General features: G+C 37.7%; 1 protein-coding gene across 1 annotated transcript in view; it reads left to right on the top strand.

The window, feature by feature from the left end:
• The window catches only part of FTO (fat mass and obesity associated), a 439,228-nt gene that overhangs the window by 156,946 nt on the left and 259,187 nt on the right, over positions 1-23,095 (top strand). The window contains exon 4 of the mRNA XM_011971922.1: positions 1,460-1,603. Coding sequence (XP_011827312.1) covers positions 1,460-1,603 — 144 coding nt within the window. The remainder of the gene's footprint in view (positions 1-1,459; positions 1,604-23,095) is intronic.

Raw genomic sequence — 23,095 nt, 5'->3', positions numbered from 1 at the left:
AGAGCCTCACTCTGTTGCCTAGAATTGAGTGCAGTGGTGCAATCACAACTCACTGCAGCTTCGACCTCCCAGGCTCCAGCAATCCTCCCACCTCAACCTCCTGAGTAGCTGGAGCCACAGGCAGGTGCCACCATGGCCCACTAATTTTTTTTTACTTTTTGTAGAGATAGGGTTTCACCGTGTTGTCCAGGGTGGCCTTGAACTTCTGAGCTCAAGCAATCCTCTTGCCTTGGCCTCCCAAAGTTCTGGGATTACAGGTGTGAGCCACTGCACCCAGCCTGTACTTTGTTTTCAATATGAGTATAGCCTATTTATTTTTTTCTCTGCAAATATATTAGATAGTTCCATGTCTGTATATAGTCATATTATTTTTGGTGACTACGTAGTATTTTATTGTCTGGAGAGATCAAAATTTATTTACCCAGAAACCTACTGATGAACATTTGAGTAATTTCTGATCTTTTGCTCTTACAAGCAATACTACAATAAATATACTTGCTCAACAGTCATTTAACAACCCCTGAAAGTAGGACTTTTCATACACATTCCTAAAAGTGCAATTTCTATAAGAGTCAAAGAGCTTATGCATTTGTAATTTTGATAGTATTGCCAAATTGTCCTCTACAGAGAGTGTGAGTGTGCCATTTTACTGTACTCTTACTAACACTGTATTGTTTTCAAACTGATGTTTTCTGATTTGATAGGTGAAAGTTTACCTCTTTTTGGCTTTAACATGCATTTCTTTTATGTGAATAAATTGGAACATATTTTTATATGTTTATGAGCTAGTTTTATTTCCTTTTATATACTGTGTCTTTATAACATGCTCAGTTTTTAATTTGTCTATTGGCCTTTATCTTATTGATGTATTGTTGCTCTTTATATATTTAGAAAAACATTCCTTGGCTATTCTTGCTTGTTTATATTTCCATGTGTATTATAGAAACAGCTTTTCTAGTTGCTAACCCCACTCATCTAAAAAACGATCCCTTTGGTCTTTTTATTTATATTATGTCAAATTTCTAGATGAATTTAGAAAGTACTGACATTTCTGTGATGTTCAGTCTTACTTCCTAAGAACATAATTTCTCTTTACATCTATTTTTTATTTTTAAAAAGTAAAACAAAATTTTAAAATAGAGATGGGTCTTGATTTGTTGCCCAGGCTGGTCTTGAATGCCCGACTTTAAGCGATCCTACCCCTTGGTCCCCCAAAGTGCTGGGATTATAGGCGTGAGCCTCCACACTTGGCCTATTTAAGGTTTCTTGATGAAAAAATTAATGACATGTTAAAAATAAGCTAGAATATCTTTTAAAAAAATATGACATAAAGGGAAGATATATTCCATTTAATATTCGTATTTTATTAAAATGTCAATTCTTTCTAAAATAGCAGTTATAAAATTCAGAAGCTTAGATTAAACATTTCCTTTCTGATCATTTTCTTCTCTTTTGGCAGGCCCTGAAGAGGAAAGTGATGACGACTCTCATTTCGAAGGCAGAGATCCTGATATTTGGCATGTTGGTTTTAAGATCTCATGGGACATAGAGACACCTGGTTTGGCAATACCCCTTCACCAAGGAGACTGCTATTTCATGCTTGGTAATCTTTGGAAAATCAAAATTATATTGAGACTCTAGTGTCTAAATTTAGATTATTGGATATATATTTTGAATATGTCTTATGAAATAAACTTTTGGAGTATTTTATATTAATAGTGAAACTTCTTTATAAGAACATGTAACTAGGTTTTTCTTTTTTGAGATATTGCTAAAAAAATTTTTTTTTTCTTTTTTTTGAGATGGAGCTTCACTCTTGTTGCCCAGGCTGGAGTGCAGTGGTGCAATCTCTGCTCATTGCCATTTCCACCTCCCGGGTTCAAGTGATTCTCCTTCCTCAGCCTCCCAAGTAGCTGGGACTACAGGCACACACCACCACACCCAGTTAACTTTTGTATTTTTAGTAAAGACAGGGTTTCACCACGTTGGCCAACCTGGTCTCGAACTCCTGACCTCAGGTGATCCACCCGCCTTGGTCTCCAAAAGTGCTGGGATTACAGGCGTGAGTCACCATGCCCGGCCCTAAATTTTTAAAAGTTGTTTTTCTTTTTATTCTATGTAGATGCAGAGTTCCTCAAATATGCTAAACAATTTTCTGGATTCTTTATCAAAGGTATTGAATTATCCAAGTCAAATTATAACTTTAAAAAATACTTTCCTGTCTGTATTAGTTTTTAGTAGAGTTTTGTTTTTCTTTTTTTTTTTTTCCTAGTTTTGAATGTTGTTTCTTCTCAGGAACAGCTGACCTGACAATGGGGCCTTTCTCTCAACTTGTCATTTAGTTCTTTGGGAAGCAATATCTCAGCTGTGGTTAGGCCAGCTGAAGATGTGGAGTTTGTGAGGCTTTGTTTTTTTCTTCTTTGCTGTAAGTTTTTAATTTTATTTTTGGACTTTCTACTTGTTTTCCAATGCACGATGTGTAAACAGTATCCTTTTTTACTCACAAAGCTTCTCGGGGTTTATTCTCTACTTGGCTCTAGTTCCTGATTATCTGGGGTTTATCTCATTCCTGTCTATCTGGAGAAATCTACTCATATGTTGCTTTTGGAGCCAGGAAGAACCAGGGCTGAAGCCCAGTATTTATGATAAGAGTTGATTTCCAGTTGATTGGGTATTTTAGAGTCCGCTATATTCCAGGTACTGTGTAAGGTTCCAGGGGAGATATTGGAGGTGGATGAATCTTGGTTCTTGCCTTTTGAGAATTCGGAGTACGGAATAGCTGTTTAGGCCATTCTGCCACTAAGCATTTTCCAAATTGAAGCTCATTGCGTATCAGCTTCAAGGTTTTGGTCACATTGGTGTACTTCTGCCTAAGTAAAGTAACTTTTAATCTTTCACTGAATTGAATTTATTTTAAAAGGAGATTTTACATCACTATCTTAAATGGAAATCCAGTATCACTAGGAATAATTAGAAGGGCTTTAGAAATATAAATATAGAGAAACCAAAACAGTACTAAGGGCCTGCTACTTTTGTTTGCTGGAGATCCTGAGTCTGAGTCCTATTCTGTGTTTCTTAAGAGAGGAGATTAGTAACAGAGAGGTGTTAACTGTATAGTGGTACCAGTCTGAGACTTTCTCCGTAACGTCTGCAGGAGGATTGGGGGATCATTGTGTAGGGACTCTTTCAAGTAGTGTGATTTAATGGCGCTTAGTGCAATGTCCCTTTACCTCTTAAATTCTTCTCATGAGGAGATTCCTTCATTTCTTGAACACTGATCTAAGTATGCCCTTCATCTCTTGCCTTCCATGTGAACATTGCTTTGCAGTTTACACATCAGTTTCACACAGGCAGCCCCAATCTCCTGTCAGCTTTGTGAGGGAGATGGCAGAGATTGTTCATCTTTTAAGTGATCTTCCTAAAGTCACTCAGTTAGACTTCCTAAAGTCCCTGAGATAGAACAGGGACCAGAGTGGGTGGCAGGCATCTTATGCAGTGCTTTTCCTACTCTAAATGAGGCTATTTCAACCTGATCCCAGTACACTGAAATCTCTGTGTGGGAATGGTTTTAGTGTTAAGGTTCTCTCTTCCCCACTGTCTCTCCTGCCTGATCTCAGGAAGTAAGTTTATCTTTTAAAGTCCCTACCCCATCATTGAGTTTCATTTGTAGGTAAACATTATTTCATCTTTTTTTGTACCACCCAAATACAGATATTCGGCCTGAGTCTTAATAGATATTAGTATCAGCCAATAAATCACTTTCCTTTGGATACTTTGTTCAGAAGTTTCTATTAGCAATGTGTATCTTTCAAAGAAATAAGAGCCAGAATGTTATCTTTTAAAATAGCTTTTAAATTGTTTAAAATATAAAAGTGGCTGGGTGCTGTGGCTCACACCTATAATCCCAGCACTTTGGGAGGCCGAGGCAGGTGGATCACCTGAGGTCAGGAGTTCGAGACCAGCCTGGCCAACTTGATGAAACCCCCTATCTTCGCTGAAAATACAAAAATTAGCTGGGTGTAGTGGTGCATGCCTGTAATCCCAGCTACTTGGGAGGCTGAGGCATGAGAATAGCTTGAACGCGGGAGGTGGAGGGAGCCGAGATTGCACCACTGCACTCCGGCTTGAGCAACAGAGCAAGACTCAGTCTCAAAAAAAAAAAAAAAAAGTACATAAGTACTCTAAAAATTCAGCTGTATTCCATATATTTAATAACATCTTATGTGTTCTTTTCTGATTAAAAAAGCAGTGTGTGCTTATTTGAGGAAAAAACTCTGGAAAAAAAAAAGAAAGTCTGAAATGAAGAAAGAATATAAAAATCATGTTAACGCCTGATTTAATATATTTCTTTTCAGTCTTTTTCTGTACGTATATGTCTGGAATTATAGTAGTAATATGAATAAAAACCAGATTTACTGGGAATTAATGACAAACATTCTTTTAATCTTCTCAGCAATCCCGAGAAGCAAATATTAGCTATACTGCAAAAGAATAAATTGAGGTTAAATTTATGTAGTTACTTAACCATGGCTGCACAGCTAGTAAGTAGCATGGATTGTATCTTGTCATCTTATCCCACTTGGAGTCTGACATTCCATGTCAGGCCACCCCTCCTTCTCCCTTAGGGATGCCTTCCTCACCCTACTCCCCACTGAACCCTGCTCAGGGTTCCTGTGCCGCCTTCTTCCCACCTGGCATGAATGCCTCTGTCTCACCTAATGGCTTTACGACTAAATTGTTCAGGAAGGGAAGAAAAGAAGTTAATGATATTCTGTTTGTTTCTTTTCTATTCTTCTTAAGGTTATGGGTTTCTTGGGGTTTAAGAACTGGATTATAGGCCGGGCGCAGTGGCTCACACCTGTAATCCCCGCACTTTGGGAGGCTGAGGTGGGCGGATCACCTGAGGTCAAGAGTTTGAGACCAGCCTGGCCAACATGATGAAACCCTGTCACTACTAAAAATACAAAATTTAGCCGGGTGTGGTGGTGGATGCCTGTAATCCCAGCTACTCGGGAGGCTGAGGCAGGAGAATTGCTTGAACCTGGGAGGCAGAGGTTGCAGTGAGCCAAGATCATGCCATTGCACTCCAGTCTGGGCAACAAGAGGGAAACTCCGTCTCAAAAAAAAAAAAGAACTGGATTTTAATGAAAATTTTAAATAATGACATTATTCATTGGATTTTTGTGTTATAATGAGCATACACTGTAAAATATACATTGGGTCCCTTGAGCTATTGTGCATGATAAACAGAAGAAGTTAGTGTTATTTTATAGGAGCTGATATCCAAGACATAATATAAAATCTACTCTTGATTTCCCATGTCTTATTTTTAGATGTAGGTGATAATAGTTGGTATCCTACTGAACTGTGCCAAACACAGCACAGTATATCCCGAAGTCTGCACTTAGAATATATATTTTTATTAGGATGTCATATTTGATTTCTGAAATGAGTCTTCCTAAAGGAAGATTCTTTTTTAAAAAATTCAAAAGTAAAGGCAACCATGGTCTAATGCTGCCTTTTCTGTTTACTTTTAAGTCCAAATAGCACAAGGAGCCCCGTAGAGGGAGGAACTTCGGCCCCGTGCTGATATCTGAAATCTGAACTTCATAGCACTTATGAAAAGGAAACAGTTTAGCTCAATTTATAATAATATATTGGTCTGCAGAGGAAGTGCAGGCTGAACCCTGCTGTCTCAAGTAAATACTCCAGGGGTGTCTGATGGGGAACGTGTCGGGTGCCTGTAATAAATCCACTGCCCATGGAAGTGAGTGAAGTCCTTGTTGGCAGTGCCTGAGGACACGCTTAACTGGGGTTGTCACGGTTTTACTTTTAAATTGGAATCTTTGCCCTAATCTCAGAGTTAGACATGACCAGATTTGCAAACAGATTTACAATTTTCACTAATTTTCCAACCAGGACTTCAAAACACACTCAGAGAAAAAAAAAACACTCTGGTCTTTCTCAGAGTAGGATGATTTACTTTGCCACAGATGTTTTCCATAGACTGAATGTAACCAGGGAGTTAGGGACTTAAAAGTGGCTTGGAGACAAACCGTGGGTTTGTTTTTTGTGGAACAGATTATACAGTTCAAGGGACATCAACAAAATTATGTTTATTAACCAGGAGCTGGGTGTGGAGGTGGGATGTTTCAGGACAAAGGTGAGTGCTAGGTAAACATTTGGGGCAAAAGCCCTCTTTTCCCCCCTTAATTTATTATTGTTGTTCTTTACATGTCACCATTGATGACTCTATTCTCTCTGCTCTATTTACTTTTGTTTCTTAAGCCCAACTAAATCTCACTTTCAAGGATTTGTTGTTACTATAACAATCAACAGTTTCAAAACTTAAGTTGCCAGGTAAAAATTCCACTGCGAAAAAAGAAAACTGCAATAGAAATGTAAATGCATAGCCCTTCTTTTTCGGTTTTTCTTTACCTCATCAACAGTTTAGGGTAGAGTAATGAAAGGACCATATTATTTCTATCAGGTAACTGAGTCCCAGACTCACCGCATTGTCAATTGCCTGTGTATTGCTAGTGCCTCTCTGAGTCTCTGCCTTCACTGTAAAATGGGAGCTTAATGATTCTTCCTTCTCAGAGTTTTTGGGAGTACAAATAAGAAAATATATGGGAATAGGCTTTGCAAGCTGTAATTTGAAAGTGCAGACTTATGAAGAGTGGGAACTGGATCATGGCATATTGGAGAATCAATGAGACGACTGGGTGATAGAAGAATGCTGAATGCTGTTTTCTTATCCTGCTTCACGCCCAGTTTTGTCACCTTCGCAAAATAGCATTCCATGTGTGTATTTGCCACATACAGGAACTACAAGAAAGGGAAGTTTTACCAATGGATTCTCAAGGGTGAGAAGAGTTAACATCTTGTCTGTTGGTTATCGGAGCCCTGTAGTAATCAGTCTTACTTTGGTTGAGGCCAGCTTTACTTTCAGAGCCTGGCCAGTAGTTTTTTACAGATTAAGTTCACCTTCCTTGAAATACCTATGGCTTAGAGGCAGCAAGAACCAGAGCACAGAAATATTTGATGTGGTCTAAGCTGTAAATTGCCATGCTTCTATTTTTTGACTCAACATGGCCACTCTCATTGGAGTCTCCAGCCCTGTGAGCAGGAAGAACAGAGGCCTCCAGGCGTTTAGACTCTTAAGCGGGAGCTCCCTTGGGACTGAGCATGGAAACTGTGGTATCTTTGTAAATCCTCCAGGTGTCCCTCAGTTGTGCCCTGATTTAGACATTTTATTCAAAGGAAAAAGCTTTTGTTACTTCTTTCTCTGACCCCATTCCCTTCCTCCCCAACCTCTGAATGACCAACTAAAGTAAAAAGTACATATAATTTATGGCTTAATCATAAATTTAAAATAATTATACTTTATTACCTCTCATGGGTCTTGAAATGTAGGTGCTGTGTTCTGCTTTCTGCCGAGGCAAGGGAATAATACAGAAACCAGTAATAAGTTATAACTTCAGGCTGCAGTTGGTAAGCTTGAGGAACTGCTATTTAAGTGGAAAGTGCTTGAACAGCCAAATGAGCACCTGTCATGTTTATTTTCACTTTGAAAAGTAGAAACATGACAGTATAGTTTCCACTGCTTGTCCAGTATGAACTTCTGGTATTCTTGTTATCTTCTCAGGAATTGCACTGTTTGCTTCTTGTGTTCAATTTTTTTTTTTCCAGGGGTGAGGATGTATCTCTCCTTCTGAAACTTTCACTCTAAAATATGCCCCCAAATGCTGACATTTTCAAACTTGTGCTTTTTTACTTGATACCTGATTTTTTTTTTTTTTTTTGTATTTATTAAATACAAAAGAGAAGGTCATGACTTGTGAAATTTACTGGAAGGATAGGGATCTGAGCAGGCTCCTGAGTACTTGAAAGGCTTTATCTACCTCTTACACTTTTTTGTTACATCCAGGTTTTTGCTCATTTCTCTATCATTTGGTGTCTTGAACTTTACCTGAAATGCATGTCTTGAGTGCCTACTAAGATCCAGGCATTATGCTGGCAGATTTGATTTATTTTTATTTATTCCTTATTACAGGACTATTAAATAGTAGACTCTCATTCTGACACTCACTTTTTTTTTCCAGAAAAAAAAATTAATGGAGATTGATTGCTAACGGGTACAGAGCTGCTTTTAAGGCTATGAAAATGCTCTAAAATTAGTTTGTGGTGATGGTTGCACAACTCTGAACGTACTAAAATATATTGAATTGTATACTTTCTTTTTTCTTTCTTTTCTTTTTGCAGCTCTTGCTCAAAGGAGAATTTGATATTTAAAATGAGTGAATTATATGGTATATGAATTAGATCTCAATAAAACTCTTTAAAAAAAAGAAACTAAAGCTTAGAGAAGTATAATATCTTGTTCAAGGTGACACTACCTGTTGTGAAGCTTTTGTCCAAATTTTTCTGAGACCAAAGCTATTCTTTCTTCCACTGACCCGTGCTATCTCTACTAATTATACAGTCAGGGTATCCTTTTTCTTTAAAAATGTAGGAAAAAATGGCCGGGTGCGGTGGCTCATGCCTGTAATCCCAGCACTTTGGGAGGCTGAGGCGGATGGATCACTTGAGATCAGGAGTTTGAGACCAGCCTGGCCAACATAGTGATACCCAGCCTCTACTTAAAAAAAAAAAAAAAAATTAGCCAGGTGTGGTGGCATGCACCTGTAATCCCAGCTACTCAGGAGGCTGAGGCGTGATAATTGCCTGAACCTGGGAGGCAGAGGTTGCAGGGAGTCAAGATTGCGCCACTGTACTCCGGCCTGGGTGACAGAGTGAGACTCCGTCCCCATGCCCCCCCCAAAAAAGGAAAAAAATAATTAAATGACTAATATGTGAACACACATGTATTCTCATTCAAACTTTGTGGAACTATATGAAATAAAATGTAGGCATTCTTTTTCACCTTGCTTTCCTATCTGGTCCTTTGTAAGCCTTAACATAAATATAGTTGTGTTGGCATATTTAAAATATATGTTGCTGCTGCTGTATTTTTAAAAAACATAAATGATACTTTATTATAAATATTACTCTAGTATTTGTTTTTTGTACTTAGTATGTGCTGGAAATTTTTTTATGGTAGTATGTCATTCATATTATTCTTATTATAAAAATACTACACGCACAAGGAAATAAAAATTGAAAGATTTAAAATGGAAAGTTGAGGAAGATCTAAAATGGAAAGTGAAAAACTCCACCTATCCCCAAGTTCCAGTCCTTAGAGGTAACTGCTTTTCACTGTATTTGCATTTTATTCTTTGATTACCTCCCTAACCCTTAAACATATGTATACTTGTACTTTTATTTCTTTATCTAATAACTTAAAGCACTCTTGGTTGTTGATCCATTAAGAATGACAGAAGCAGGCAGATTGCTGGAGCCCGGGAGTTTGAGACCAGCCTGGGCAACATGGCAAACTCTGTTTCTAAAAAAAATACAAAAAAAAAAAAAAAAAAAAAAAGCCAGGTAAGCCAAGTATGGTGGCAAACACCCATAGTTGCAACTACCTGGGAGGTTGAGGTGGGAGGATCACCTGAGCTCGGGAGGTTGAGACTGAAGGGAACTGTGATCACACACTGCACTCCAGCATGAGTGACAGAGCAAGACCCTGTCTCAAAAAAAAAAAAAAAAAAAAAAAAAAAAAAAAGAGTTATGGAATTAGTGTTCGGATACTACCTGTCACTCTTGCCAAATTTGGCTAGTTAACCTTTACTTTTAGGGGTTTATTTCCTTAATTACTTTCCTTTAGAACCAGTTGATAGATACAGTCTCTTGAATTTTAGTGTGTAGTATGGGGAATTAAAGTTCTCTTTCAGCCATATCATTACTTTGACATGATTGAGCTTTACAACTTTACATACAGATCTGTAATTTTGATAAGACAAGCACACTTATAAGTTGATCTGAAATTAGAAAGCCAGTACATAATGACGTTGATGTAAGTGTTATTTATTGCAAAACCAGATAAGAGTGATGGAATTAATAGGTAGAAAATGTAATCTACTATAACCATCCAACCAGTGCCAATGAATGAGGAGTACTGCACATGTCAGGTCAAGATTTTATACTTCATCAAAAGCTTAAAATCACACTACATTTTAGTTTGCTTTGTATTTGAATCATGACTTTGTCGCGTAGTTTCCCTCTCCCCCTGGAATTTATAAGTGTCTTTTTTTACTCTTACTGATAGAAGAAGCATGCTATAATGATTGCTCAATGTCACTAGATGTTTTGTCATGTGACTTGTTCAATGTTTGATAAATACTGACTTCTTCAGATCCCACCTACCATAGTTATCATACTGGGATTTCTTCTCATTGAACACCTTTGCCAATTCCATTAAAACATCATTTTAGGCCAGGTGCGGTGGCTCACACCTGTAATCCCAACACTTTGGGAGGCTAAGGCGGGTGGATCACCTGAGGTCGGGAGTTTGAGACCAGCCTGGCCAACATGGGAAACCCCGTCTCTACTAAAAATACAAAAATTAGCCGGGCGTGGTGGCAGGCACCTTAGTCCTAGTGCCTGTTTTAGTTACTCGGGAGGCTGAGGCAGGACAATCACTTGAACCTGTCAGGCGGTGGTTTCAGTGAGCCAAGATCATACCATTGCACTCTAGCCTGGGTGACAGCAGGACTGTCTCAAGAAAAAAAAAAAAATTTTTAATTTCAGTAGCTTTAGGGATATAAGCAGTTTTTGGTTCCATGGATGATTTGTATAGTGTTGAAGTCTGGTATTTTAACGTACCTGACACCTGAGTAGTCTACATCTGATAAGTTTTTTTTTTTTTTGAGGCCGGGCTCGGTGGCTCAAGCCTGTAATCCCAGCACTTTGGGAGGCTGAGACGGGCGGATCACGAGGTCAGGAGATCGAGACCATCCTGGCTGACACGGTGAAACCCCGTCTCTACTAAAAAATACAAAAAACTAGCCGGGCGAGGTGGCGGGCGCCTGTAGTCCCAGCTACTCGGGAGGCTGAGGCAGGAGAATGGCGTGAACCCGGGAGGCGGAGCTTGCAGTGAGCTGAGATCCAGCCACTGCACTCCAGCCTGGGCGACAGAGCAAGACTCCGTCTCAAAAAAAAAAAAAAAAAAAAAAATTTTTTTTTTTTTTCGTAATCCATCACCCCCCTCCCACCCTCCTCTCTTCTGAATCTCTAATGTCCATTGTACCACTCTCTACGCCTTCGTGTGCCCATAGCTTAGTGCCCACTTATAAGTGAGAACATGTAATAGTTGTCCAGTTACTTCACTTAGAATAATAGCCTTCAGTTTCATCCATGTTGCTGCAAAAGACATGATTTTTTTTTTTTTTAATGACTGAGTAGTATTTCATGGTATATATACACACCACATTTTCTTTATCTACTCACCGGTTGTTGGGCACTTTGGTTGATTCCATATCTTCGCTATTGTGAAATGTGCTCCAATAAACATATGTGTGCAGGTGTCTTTTTGATATAATGACTTCTTTTCCAGGTAGATACCCAGCAGTGGATTGTTGGGTCAAATGGTAGAGTTACTTTTAGTTCTTTGAGAAATCTCCATACTGTTTTCCATGGAGGTTGTAGTAATTTACATTTCCACTCCCAGTGTATAAGCACTCCCTTTTCACTACCTTTCTAGCAACATCTGTTATTTTTTGACTTTTTAATAATGGCCATTCTGGCTAGAATAAGGTGGTATCTCATTATGGTTTTAATTTGCATTTCTTTGATGATATGTGATATTGAGCATTTTTTCATATGTTTGTTGGCCATTTGTATATTTTCTTTTGAGAAATATCTATTCATGTCATTTGCTTACTTTTTAATGGAACTATTTGTTTTTTTTTTTTTTTTCTTGCTGATTTGTTTGGATTCCTTATAGGTTCTTTGTCAGATGCATAGCTTGCAAATATTTTCTCCCATTCTGTAGGTTGTCTGTTTACTCTGATAATTATTTATTTTGTTGTGCAGAAGCTTTTTAGTTTAATTAGGTCTCATTTATTTATTTTTTTGTTGCATTTGCTTTTGGGGTCATATTCATAAATTCTTGCCTAGTCCAATGTCTAGAAGAATTTTCTCTAGAATTTTTATGGGCTCAGGTCTTAGATTTAAGTCTTTAATCCATGTTGAGTTAAGTTTCATTCTTCTACATGTGGCTATCCAGTGTTCCCAGCACTGTTTTGAAGAGGGTGTCCCTTTTCCAGTACATGCTTTGTTGAAGATCAGTTAGTTGTAAGTATTTGGCTTTATTTATGGCTTCTCTATTTTGTTCCATCAGTCTGTATCTACTTTTATACCAGTACCACGCTGTTTTAGTTACTACAGCTTTGTGGTATAATTTTAAGTTAGATAATGTGATGCCTCCAGATTTGTTCTATTTGTTTAGGATTCCTTGGCTATTCAGACTCTTTTTTGGTTCCATATGAATTTTAGGATTTTTTTTTCTAATTCTGTGACAAATTACTTTGGTATTTTGATAGAAATTGCATCAAATCTCTAAATTTGTTTGGGCAGTATGGTCATTTTCATGATATTGATTATTCCAGTCCATGAGTGTGGATTTCCATTCATTTGTGTCATCTGTGATTTCTTTCATCAGTGTTTTGTAGTTTTCTTTGTAGAGATCTTTCACTACCTTGGTCAAGTTTATTTCTAGGTACTTTATTATTTTTTTTTGTAGCTGTTATCAAAGGGATTGAGTTATTGATTTGATTCTCAGCTTGGTCATTGTTAGTGCATTGCAGTGCTACTGGTTTTTGTACATTGATTTGGTAACCCAAAACTTTATTGAATTTGTTTTTCAAATCTAGGAGTCCTTGGAAGCATTGTTAGGACTTTCTAGGTATACAATCGTATTACTGGCAAACAGAGATCGTTTGACTTCCTCTTTTCAATTTGGATGCCCTTTATTTCTTTCCTTTGCCTGATTGCTCTGGCTGGGACTTGCTACCAATTCCACTTTTACTTGGATCACTTGTGTTTCTCTTTCTTAGAATTTTCTAAAAATTATACCATATTTTAGATTCTTCCAGGCAAGGGCTGTTTTAGCTTTGTGTCCTGTACAGCACCTAACACAATACTTTGAATATGGCTGGTGATTACTAAGTAATTGTTGAACTAATAAGTGAATGAATGAACCGAGGATTGGCTTTTTTTTTTTTTTTTTTTCCATTTCATGGTAGTGTGTCTTGGTTATGCAAGCAAAAGGAAGTATTAATTCTATCCTTGAAAGCCCCTGACTGGGAAAGGTTTTGAAATTCCTTCTCAAACAGATGGCCATTCACCTAATGCTTGGAGATTACCAGAGACAGAATTTAGAATCTTCCATGGCAGCCTATTCTTTTTCACAGTAACTCATGCTTCATTTCCTTACATCTAGTCTAACCACGTGACATCACAGAACTTTCTAAAGCGACACAGTATCTGGATCCATCTGTACATTCTCCTCTAAATTTTTTATAAGAAAACCATCAAAGGTAAAAATAATGTGTTGGTTTCTTTTAAGCTGAGGAGGAATGTTTTACTGTGCATTTTGAAATGTTTTTGTTCTCTCATATTTCATTCAATTAGAGTCACACTGTTTGGGGGTAATTCTGCATCTGAATTTGGTGGTGGAATTTTTCCCATTGGCTAACAGTTTTCATGTGCCCTCTTTGGCCACCTGTCTATTGAACATAATTCCCAAAGGCATGAGCTACAGAAATTTTTTTTTTTTTTTTAGGTCTTTATTTAGGTTGTATATCCTATGTGTGTTACTTGCCACTCCTGTAAAGACAGTGGAAGAATGACTGTGAATGATGCCATTTTTTTTTTCAGTTGATCCTTATTGAAGGTTTGAATTTAGGACTAGGCTGGGAATTAGTTTGACTTTCCTCATCCAGTCAGTCCCTGCAGCACATTTCAAGGTCAGACTATATACCTCATGCTGGATGGTTCCTTAGACTTTGTAATCTAAGCCCAATAAATACCGTCAGTTTTTTTTTTGTTGTTCAGGGTACTTATTTATCAAATAAATAGGATAGTGCACAGCCATCACTCAAGGTGATAAGAGCTTTGGCTACTTTTATAAATCTTCCCCTAGATATAATTTTCTATGGGAGTGAAAACTTTTATAAAAACAATTGGGAGACCGAGGCAGGTGGATCACTAGAGGTCAGGAGTTCAAGACCAGCCTGGCCAACATGGTGAAAACCTGTCTCCTCTGTTAAAAATATAAAAATTAGCTGAGTGTGGTGGTGCGTGCCTGTAATCCCAGCTACTCAAGAGGCAGAGGCAGGAGAATCACTTGAACCCAGGAGGCAGAGGTTGCAGTGAGCCGAGATCGCACCACTGCACTCCAGCCTGGGCGACAGAGCCAGACGCCATCTCAAGAAAAAAAAAAAAAAAAACAAGCATGGGGGAAGATGATCTCAAGGTACATAAGATACATACCTAAAGGTACAAAGATATAAATCATAGTCCTTGGTTAGTTCATTATAGTAGTTTTGTAGTCTGTCCTACAATTGGTTGGGGTAACAACCTTTTTTCTTATTTTTGTTCGCACTGCTCTCTCTACCCCCTCACCTAGGTATGTGTATAGCTCATTTATTTAGGGGCAATGTTAAAAAATTGAATGCCCTTAATGGCAAGGGAACCAAGCAATCATTGTGGATGCCACAACTTTTTCCCCTGTAGACTGTAGTTATTGGTATAGAAGTATTTTTTTTTTCTCCCAGCTTTTATTTCAGGTTCCGGGGATACATATGCAGGTTTGTTACATGGGCAAATTGCATATTGTGGGGGTTTAGTATACAGACGATTTCATCACCCAGGTAATAAGCATAGTACCTAATAGATAATTTTTTGATCGTTACCCTCCTCCCACCTTCCACCCTCAAGTGGGACCTAGTGTCTGTTGTTCCATTCTTTGTGTCCATGTTTACTCAGTGTTTAGCTCCCACTTATAAGAGAGAACATGCAGTATTTGGTTTTCTTTTCCTGCATTAATTCACTTAGGATAAGGGATTCCAGCTGCCTATGTCAGCTACTAGTAGACCTAAGCTTTCTGACTCTCTCTCTCTCTATATCTATCTATCTATCTCTCTCTCTCTCTCTCTATATATATATATATCTATATATATCTCTCTATATATATGTCTATATATCTCTCTCTATATATATATCTATCTTTATATATCTATATATATATATCGTGCTGTGGCACGATCTCGGCTCACTGCAACCTCCACCTCCTGATCAAGCAATTCTTTGCCTTAGCCTCCTGAGTAGCTGGGATTACAGGTGCCCGCCACCACACCTGGCTAATTTTTGTATTTTTAGTAGAGACAGAGTTTCACCATCTTGGCCAGGCTGGTCTTGAACTCCTGACCTCATGATCCACCCACATCAGCCTCCCAAAGTGCTGGGATTACAGGCGTGAGCCACCACACCCAGCCTTATATATATATATTTATACTACACACAGCAGGTAGAACCTTGCACATAATAGGAACTTACCACATATTTGGAGAGAACATCCTTTTTTTCTCTCTCCCGAGTATTAGCCAGAAACCATAGCTATCTTTCTTAATTGCTAATGCAAAATTGGATATGAGATAGGATGCGTAAAGAAGGAGGTCAGAAAACATAGAAACAGAAATTAGAGGTTGAAGTGGCTTCTTCTGTTTCATTCATTAACTTTGAGAGATTCTGGTCCTCACAGTTCACAGTTTAGTGGAACTGTGGGCAGAAGTGATGGCTCTGCACATACAAAGGGGGAAATGGAGAAAACCATTTAATCATCTTTTCTGTCAGTCTAGCCTCTCTCCCTTTTCATTTTTTTTCTGTCAATATAACCTCTCTCCCTTCTCATCCTTCCTTTTCCCCAACTCACTATACACTGCAGTTTCCTGGGAAAAATTACAACTTGTAGGAATAAAAGAGAAAGGTAGCCCTGGCTAAAGTGGATTGATCTTTTTGCTTATTTAGAAAGCAAAAATCGGCCAAGTGAGGTGGCTCATGCCTGTAATCCCAGCACTTTGGGAGGCCGAGGTGGGCGGATCATGAGGTCAAGAGATCGAGACCATCCTGGCCGACATGGTGAAATCTCATCAGTAAAAATACAAAATTAGCTGGGCCTGGTAGCACATGCCTATAGTCCCAGCTACTCGGGAGATTGAGGCAGGAGAATTGCTTGAACCCGGGAGACAGAGGTTGCAGTAAGCCGAGATCCCACCACTGCACTCCAGCCTGGGCGACAGAGCAAGACTCCTTCTATAAAAAAAAAAGAAAAAAAACCCCAAAAAACAAAGCAACAAAAATCAATTATTAACCGCAAGAATCTATTCTCTTCAAAACCCATCAACAAGCTAAGCATTCCACAAAAGTTAATTTTAAAAAAAGGGGAAAGGGGAAGTTATGTACCTTGAGATTATCTTTATCTCCATGCTTGTTTTGATGAAAGACTTTTCACTTCCATGGAAAAATTTTATTTTGGGGAAGATTTACAAAACTAGCCAAAGCTCTTACCAATTTCACTGATCACTGTTTACTGTCCTATTTGTTTGGTGACTGAATCACCTCTTTTCTGAGAATCTCTTCATTGAACATTTCCATTTGAAGCTTTAAAACATAAATATACTTATTTTTAAAGTTTGTATTGCTTAATTTAAAAGTAATAATATATCATCCAGTCAGAGAAGGCATCAGTTTAAGATGGATTCCAATTTCAGAGATGTTAAATATGAAGCAAAAATGTCTACCTTGGAACTGATGAATTAGGGTACATGCTCATTGTAGAGAATTTGCAAACTATAGAAAAGTGTAAAGAAGAGAAAATATTATTTATAATTATTTGGTCTAATTCCTTCTAGTTTTTTTTTTCTATACTTAGTAACGTGTTTATCCTTTGTTTATATAAAATTGATATCATGTTGTATAAACATTTTGCATCTTTTTTCCCTGATACTTTTATATTTTGAGCATTTTTTTCTTATCAGTAAACAGTTCTTCAAAATGATTGTTTAAAACTGGTTTAAAAATTAATCCCTTACTTATATCAAGCAAGATGTCAGAATAGCACTTGTCTCCTTGTAGAAACATCAGTTTGAACAACTGTCCATGCACAGAATACCTTTATATGAGCAAAGGAATCCAGGTTAAAGACTACATTGCCCGGGTGGAGCACAGAAATGAGAAAAGACACGTTGAAGAGAGTAGGAAGAACAGTTTCAAATTACCTACGTCACCTCTCCCTGAAGCCTGAGCAGCACAGTGTCAAGAGGGATACCCTTTGTGTAGGGGAAGGAGAATGAAGTGAGTACCCAACTTCTTTGTAAACTAAGCAAGAGGCCCACCCCAGTGAACCTCAGTGCTAGGGTGGCCTCCAAAGACGAAGACTCCGAGCCTACTGTAGCACCAGGTATGCCCTCATGGACTCAGGCCCCAGGTCAGCCCTCAAAGCCCCAGAATCCAGGACTTCCCATATAGACCCAGTCACCAGTGGACTCAAGATCCAGGCCTGCCTCACAGACTTAAGCTTCAGGACTGTGTTAGCACCAGCTCACTCCTGTGGATGCAATTGCCAGGCCCACCCCAGTGGACCCAGGATCTAGGCTTACACCCACAGATCAACATTCTAGGCCTGCCGTTGGGGATGCAGGGACCACACCCACCCAGGTGAACTTAAGCTCCAGGTATGCCCCAGTTGACCCAGGTTCCAGGCTCCTCCCAATGGACCCAGGTATTAGGGCTGCCTGCCTGCTGATCCAAGCACCAGGCCAACTCACCTAAGGAGTCTAGCAACAAGCCTGCTCATGGACTCCACTAGATGGCCCACACATAATCTCTGGATGGGGTGACTGTTGAAAGGTTTTCCCAGCTGAAGCTAGCCTGGAAGAGGTTCCTCCTTCTTCAGATGTTCAGACATCAACACACAGCCACAAGGATCATGAATAATCAGGGAAACATGACCAAAGGAAAAAAAATAAAACACTAGTTATTGACTCTATAGAAATGGAGATCTATGAGCTAACTGACAAATAATTTAAAATATTGTATGCTGAAGGACACTATGACTGGAATGAAAAATTCCATAGAGAGCTTCAGAATCAATCAAGCAGAGGAAAGAATCAGTGAGTTTTAAGATAGGACATTTGAAATTGCTCAGTCTGAATAACCAGAAAGAAAGAAAACAATGCTTGTGGGACTTCTGGGACATCATCAAGTAAATTCATACATACGTTATGGGAGTTACAAAAGGAGCAGAGAGATAAGTAAGGAGCAGAAACCTTATTTGAAGAAATAGTGACAGAACACTTCCCAAATCTGAAGAGGGAAATGAATATTCAAATCCATGAAGACCAAAGAACCCCAAATAAATTAATAATAAAGTTGAATTCACCAAAACATGTTATAATCAAATTTTCCAAGGTCAAAGACAAAGAGAAAATTTGGAAAGCAGTAAGAGAAAAGTGGATTATCATATATAAGGGAACCCATGTAAGACAATCAGTGGATTTCTCAGCAGCAACCTTGCAGGCCAGAAGTGAATGGGATAATGTATTCAAAAATGCTGAAAAAAATAAGACTGTGCCAACCAAGAATACCAACCTGGCAAAGCTATCCTTCAGAAATAAAATAGCAAGATTTTCCCAGACAAACTAAAGCTGTGGGAGTTCATCAAAACTAAACCTGTCTGTAAGAACTGCTAAAGGTTGTTCTTTAAGTTAAAATGAAAAAGTCCTAACTAACATGAAAACATACGAAACTGTAAAGTTCACTGTAAAGGTAAAAATATACTCAAATTAAAAATACTCTAATATTGTGATGGTGGTGCATAGATCATTTGTAACTCTATCAAAGTAAAAAGTGAAAAGTATTAAAAATAGTTACTGCCACAATAATTTTTAATGGATGCACAACATATAAAAGATGTAAATTATGACATCCATAACATAAAATGTGAGTGGACAATATGCAGAGTTTTTATATGCAGAGTTAAGTTGTTATGAGCATAGACTGTTATTATAAGATGTTTTATGTGGGCCTTATGGTAACCACAAGGAAAAACAAAAACATGTAGTATATTAGTAGATACACAACAGGTAAAGACAAAGGAATCAAAGCATACCACACTGAAAAAAATTCTTAAATCATAAAGGAGGATAGCAAGAGAAGAAAGGAGCAAAGGACGACAAAATAATCAGAAAACAATTAACAAAATGACAATAGTATTTACCTACCAATAATGACATTTAATGACTTAAATGTAAATGGATTAAATTTTCCAATCAAAAGACGTAGAGTGGCTAAATGGATTTAAAAAATAAGATTAGACTGTAGAGACTCACTTTCGCTAAAAACACACATAGGCTGAAAATAAAGGGACTGAAAAATATTTTATGCAAATGGTAACCAAAAGAGACTGGCTATACATATATCAGACAAGATAGACTTTAAGTCAGTAACTGTCACAAGATACAAAGAATTTCATTATGTAATGATAAAGGAGTCAGTTCATCAAGAAAATGTAACAATTGTAAAGACAGTTGGCCCTTGAGAATCATTGGTGTGAACTTTGTGAGTTCACTTACATGCAGATGTTTTCAACCAAGCACTGATCGAAAATGCAATATTAATGGGATTAGAAACTCACATGTATGGAGAGCCAACTTTCCATATACACAGGTTCGGCAGGGCCAACAGTAGGACCTGAGTACACACTGATTTATGGATACACACACAGTCCTGGAACCGATCCCTCCTGTATACCAAGGGATAACTGTATATATGCACTCAACATTGGGACCTAAATATTTAAAACAAATATTAACAGAACTGAAGGGATAAATAGTGATACAGGAACAGTAGGGGTGTTGAGTACCACATTTTGGAAAATCAGTAGAAATCCATTCAGAAAATATATAAGGAGCCAGCAGACTTGAACAGCACTACAGACCAAATGGACCTAACACATATACAAAACATTCCATCCCACAGCAAAAGAACACATTCTGTTCAAGTGCACATGAAACATTCTCAAACATAGATCATATGTTAGGCCACAAAGTAAGTACTAACAAATTAAAGAAGACTGAAGTCATATCAGGCATCTTTTTTGACCACAATGATATAAAACTAGAAATCAATAATAAGAGGAAAATTGGAAAATCCACAGTGATGTGGAAATTTTCTTGAACAATCAATTTGCCAGAAATGAAATAAAGACGGAAATAAAATAATCTTTTGAGACAAGTGAAAATGGAAAGACAATATCCCAAAACTTATGGGATGCAAAAATATGGAAATGCAAAACTTATGGAAAAGCAAAAGTACACGTATGTGATTGCATCAAACTATCAAGCTTCTCCACAACAAAGGAAACAGCAACAGAGTGAAGAGACCACCTATGCAATGAAAGAAAATATTCGCAAACCATGCATTTGATAAGGAATTCATATCCAAAATATGTAAATAACTCATAAAACTCAATAGCAGGTTAACAAGTAACCTGACCTAAAAATGAGCAAAGGACTTGAATAGACATTTCCGAAAAGAAGACATATGAATGTTCAACATGTATATGAAAATGTGCTCAACATCTAATCATCAGTGAAATGTAAATCAAAACCATAATGAGATATTACTTTACACTTGTTAGAATAACTATTATACAATAGACAATAGATAACAAGTGTTGGTGAGGATGTGGAGAAAAGGGCACACTTGTACACCATTGGTGGGAGTGTAAATTGGTACAGCCATTGTGGAAAACTCCATGGAGTTTTCTCAAACAGTTAAAAATAGAATTTCATATGACCCAGCGATTCTACTTTGGGATACATATCCAAAGGAAATGAAATCAGTATCTCAAAGAGATATCTTTATTCCCATGTTCATTGGTGCATTATTCACAAAAGCCATGATTTAGAAACAACCTGAATATCTGTTAACAGATGAATGAATAAAGAAAATGTGGTAGGTATATCTATATCTATATCTACTTCTATACACACATACCCACACTTATCCACACATAATGAAATATTACTCAGTCTTAAAAAAGAAGGAAATCCTGTCATGTGTGACAATGTGGATTAATCTGGAATACGTTATGCTAAGTGAAATGAGGCACAGAAAGACGAATACCACATGATCTTACTTATATGTGGAATCTAACAATGTTATAAATGCACAGAGTTGAATGGTGGTTTCCAAGGGTTTGAGAGATGTTGGGTAGATGTTGGTCAAAAGATACCAAGTTTTGTTTATGCAGAATGAATAAACTCTAGAGACCTAATGTACAGCATTGTAACTGTATTAGTCTGTCACATTGCTCTGAAGGAATACCTGAGACTGGGTCATTTATAAAGAAGTTTCATTGGTTCACAGTTCCCCAGGCTGTTCAGGAAGTAGGATGCTGGCATCTGCTTGGCTTCTAGAGAGGCCTCATAAAATTATGCTGGAAAGCAAAAAGGGTGAGTCAGCACTTCACATGGCCGGAGCAGGAGGAAGAGAGAGTGACGGGGGACGTGCCACACACTTTTAAACCACCTGATCTTGTGAGAACTCACTGTCATGAGAACAGCACCGAGAGGATGATGCTAAACCATTCATGAGAAACCGCCTCCATGATCCAGTCACCTCCCACCAGGACTCACCTCCAACCTTGGGGATTACAGTACAGCGTGAGATTTTGTGGGGACACAGATCCAAACCGTAGCAGTAACTATATTTATTAATATTGTATTACATACGTGAAATTAGCTAAGAGAGTAGATCTTAAATATTTTTAGCACACATACACACACACGATTATGTTAATTAGATGTTTACATAATTAACATATGGGTATGTTAATTAGATTGGTTTTAGAAGTCATTTCACAACGTGTATATATATATTAAAACATTACATTTTTACACTGTAGATATATAAAATTTTTGTCAATTATCCTTCAGTAAAGTTCAGAAAATGTTTTAAATCACAAAATAATCTACTTTGGTTATTCAAGTTTTTGATATTATATGTATTGCTACAGTGAACCTCTTTATATATATATATCTTTATTTCCCCAGGAAATATTGCTAGAAGTTGAATGCCTTGGTGAGGTATTATGGTGTGAACATTTACACAGTACATATTCCATTGTCAGGCTGTTACTTAGAGAGATTTTTATTTTCATTCCTACCTGCAGTGTATGAAATGTGATCATCAGTTACTTCCACCAGCCTCCTTTACCCTACTTTATACAGTGCTAAGCGTTACAATTTACAAATATTTTTGCCACTTTGATGGGTGAAAATATGCTGTTATTTTAAATTTCATTTCTTTATTCATGAGGTTGAACATTTTTTATTTTTGTTGGCCACTGTTTACTTCTTTCTGTTATTCATTGGCTGATCATATTTTGCTCATTTTTCTGTTGAGGTGTTAGTGTTTTTCTTAACATTTACTTTATCCAACCCTTCTGCCCACTTCCCAGGTATTTTCTTATACCCAATTTTCAGGTTTGTACTTAGATTTTTAATATTTATTTTAGGTGAAACATCTTTCCATTTAAGTCTTAACTGTAATACTTACATTAAATTAAATAACAATATATGAAATTATTTAACTGCGTTTATGCTTACTGCTAGCCTTTTTGTACTGTGATTTAAAAAAAATTCTTGATTGTTCTCTTGGTCAGCCAAAATGTAATTTCTAATAATATTCATGAAGACTAATGGCAGGGAAGTGGTCGTGGCATATTCTTTGAGTCTTTGCATTATGGAAGAGTGACTTCCTATCCTTTCATTTGTAAATATCTCCTTGATTGGCTATAGGATTACTGAGTATCAAACTTTCACCCTTAAAACTCTATAGAGGCTGGGCGCAGTGGCTCATGCCTGTAATCCCAGCACTTTGGGAAGTCGAGGTGGGCGGATCACCTGAGGTCAGGAGTTCAAAACCAGCCTGGCCAACATAGCAAAACACCATCTCTACTAAAAATACAAAAATTAGCCAGGTGTGATGGCTCATGCCTGTAATCCCAGCTACTCAGGAGGCTGAGGCAGGAGAATCACTTGAACCTGGGAGGCAGAGGTTGCAGTGAGCCAAGATTGTGCCACTG

Source organism: Mandrillus leucophaeus, unplaced genomic scaffold (genome assembly GCF_000951045.1).
Source record: "Mandrillus leucophaeus isolate KB7577 unplaced genomic scaffold, Mleu.le_1.0 Scaffold125, whole genome shotgun sequence".
NCBI classification, from domain to species: Eukaryota; Metazoa; Chordata; class Mammalia; order Primates; family Cercopithecidae; genus Mandrillus; species Mandrillus leucophaeus.
This window is presented reverse-complemented; position numbering and strand designations above follow the sequence as displayed.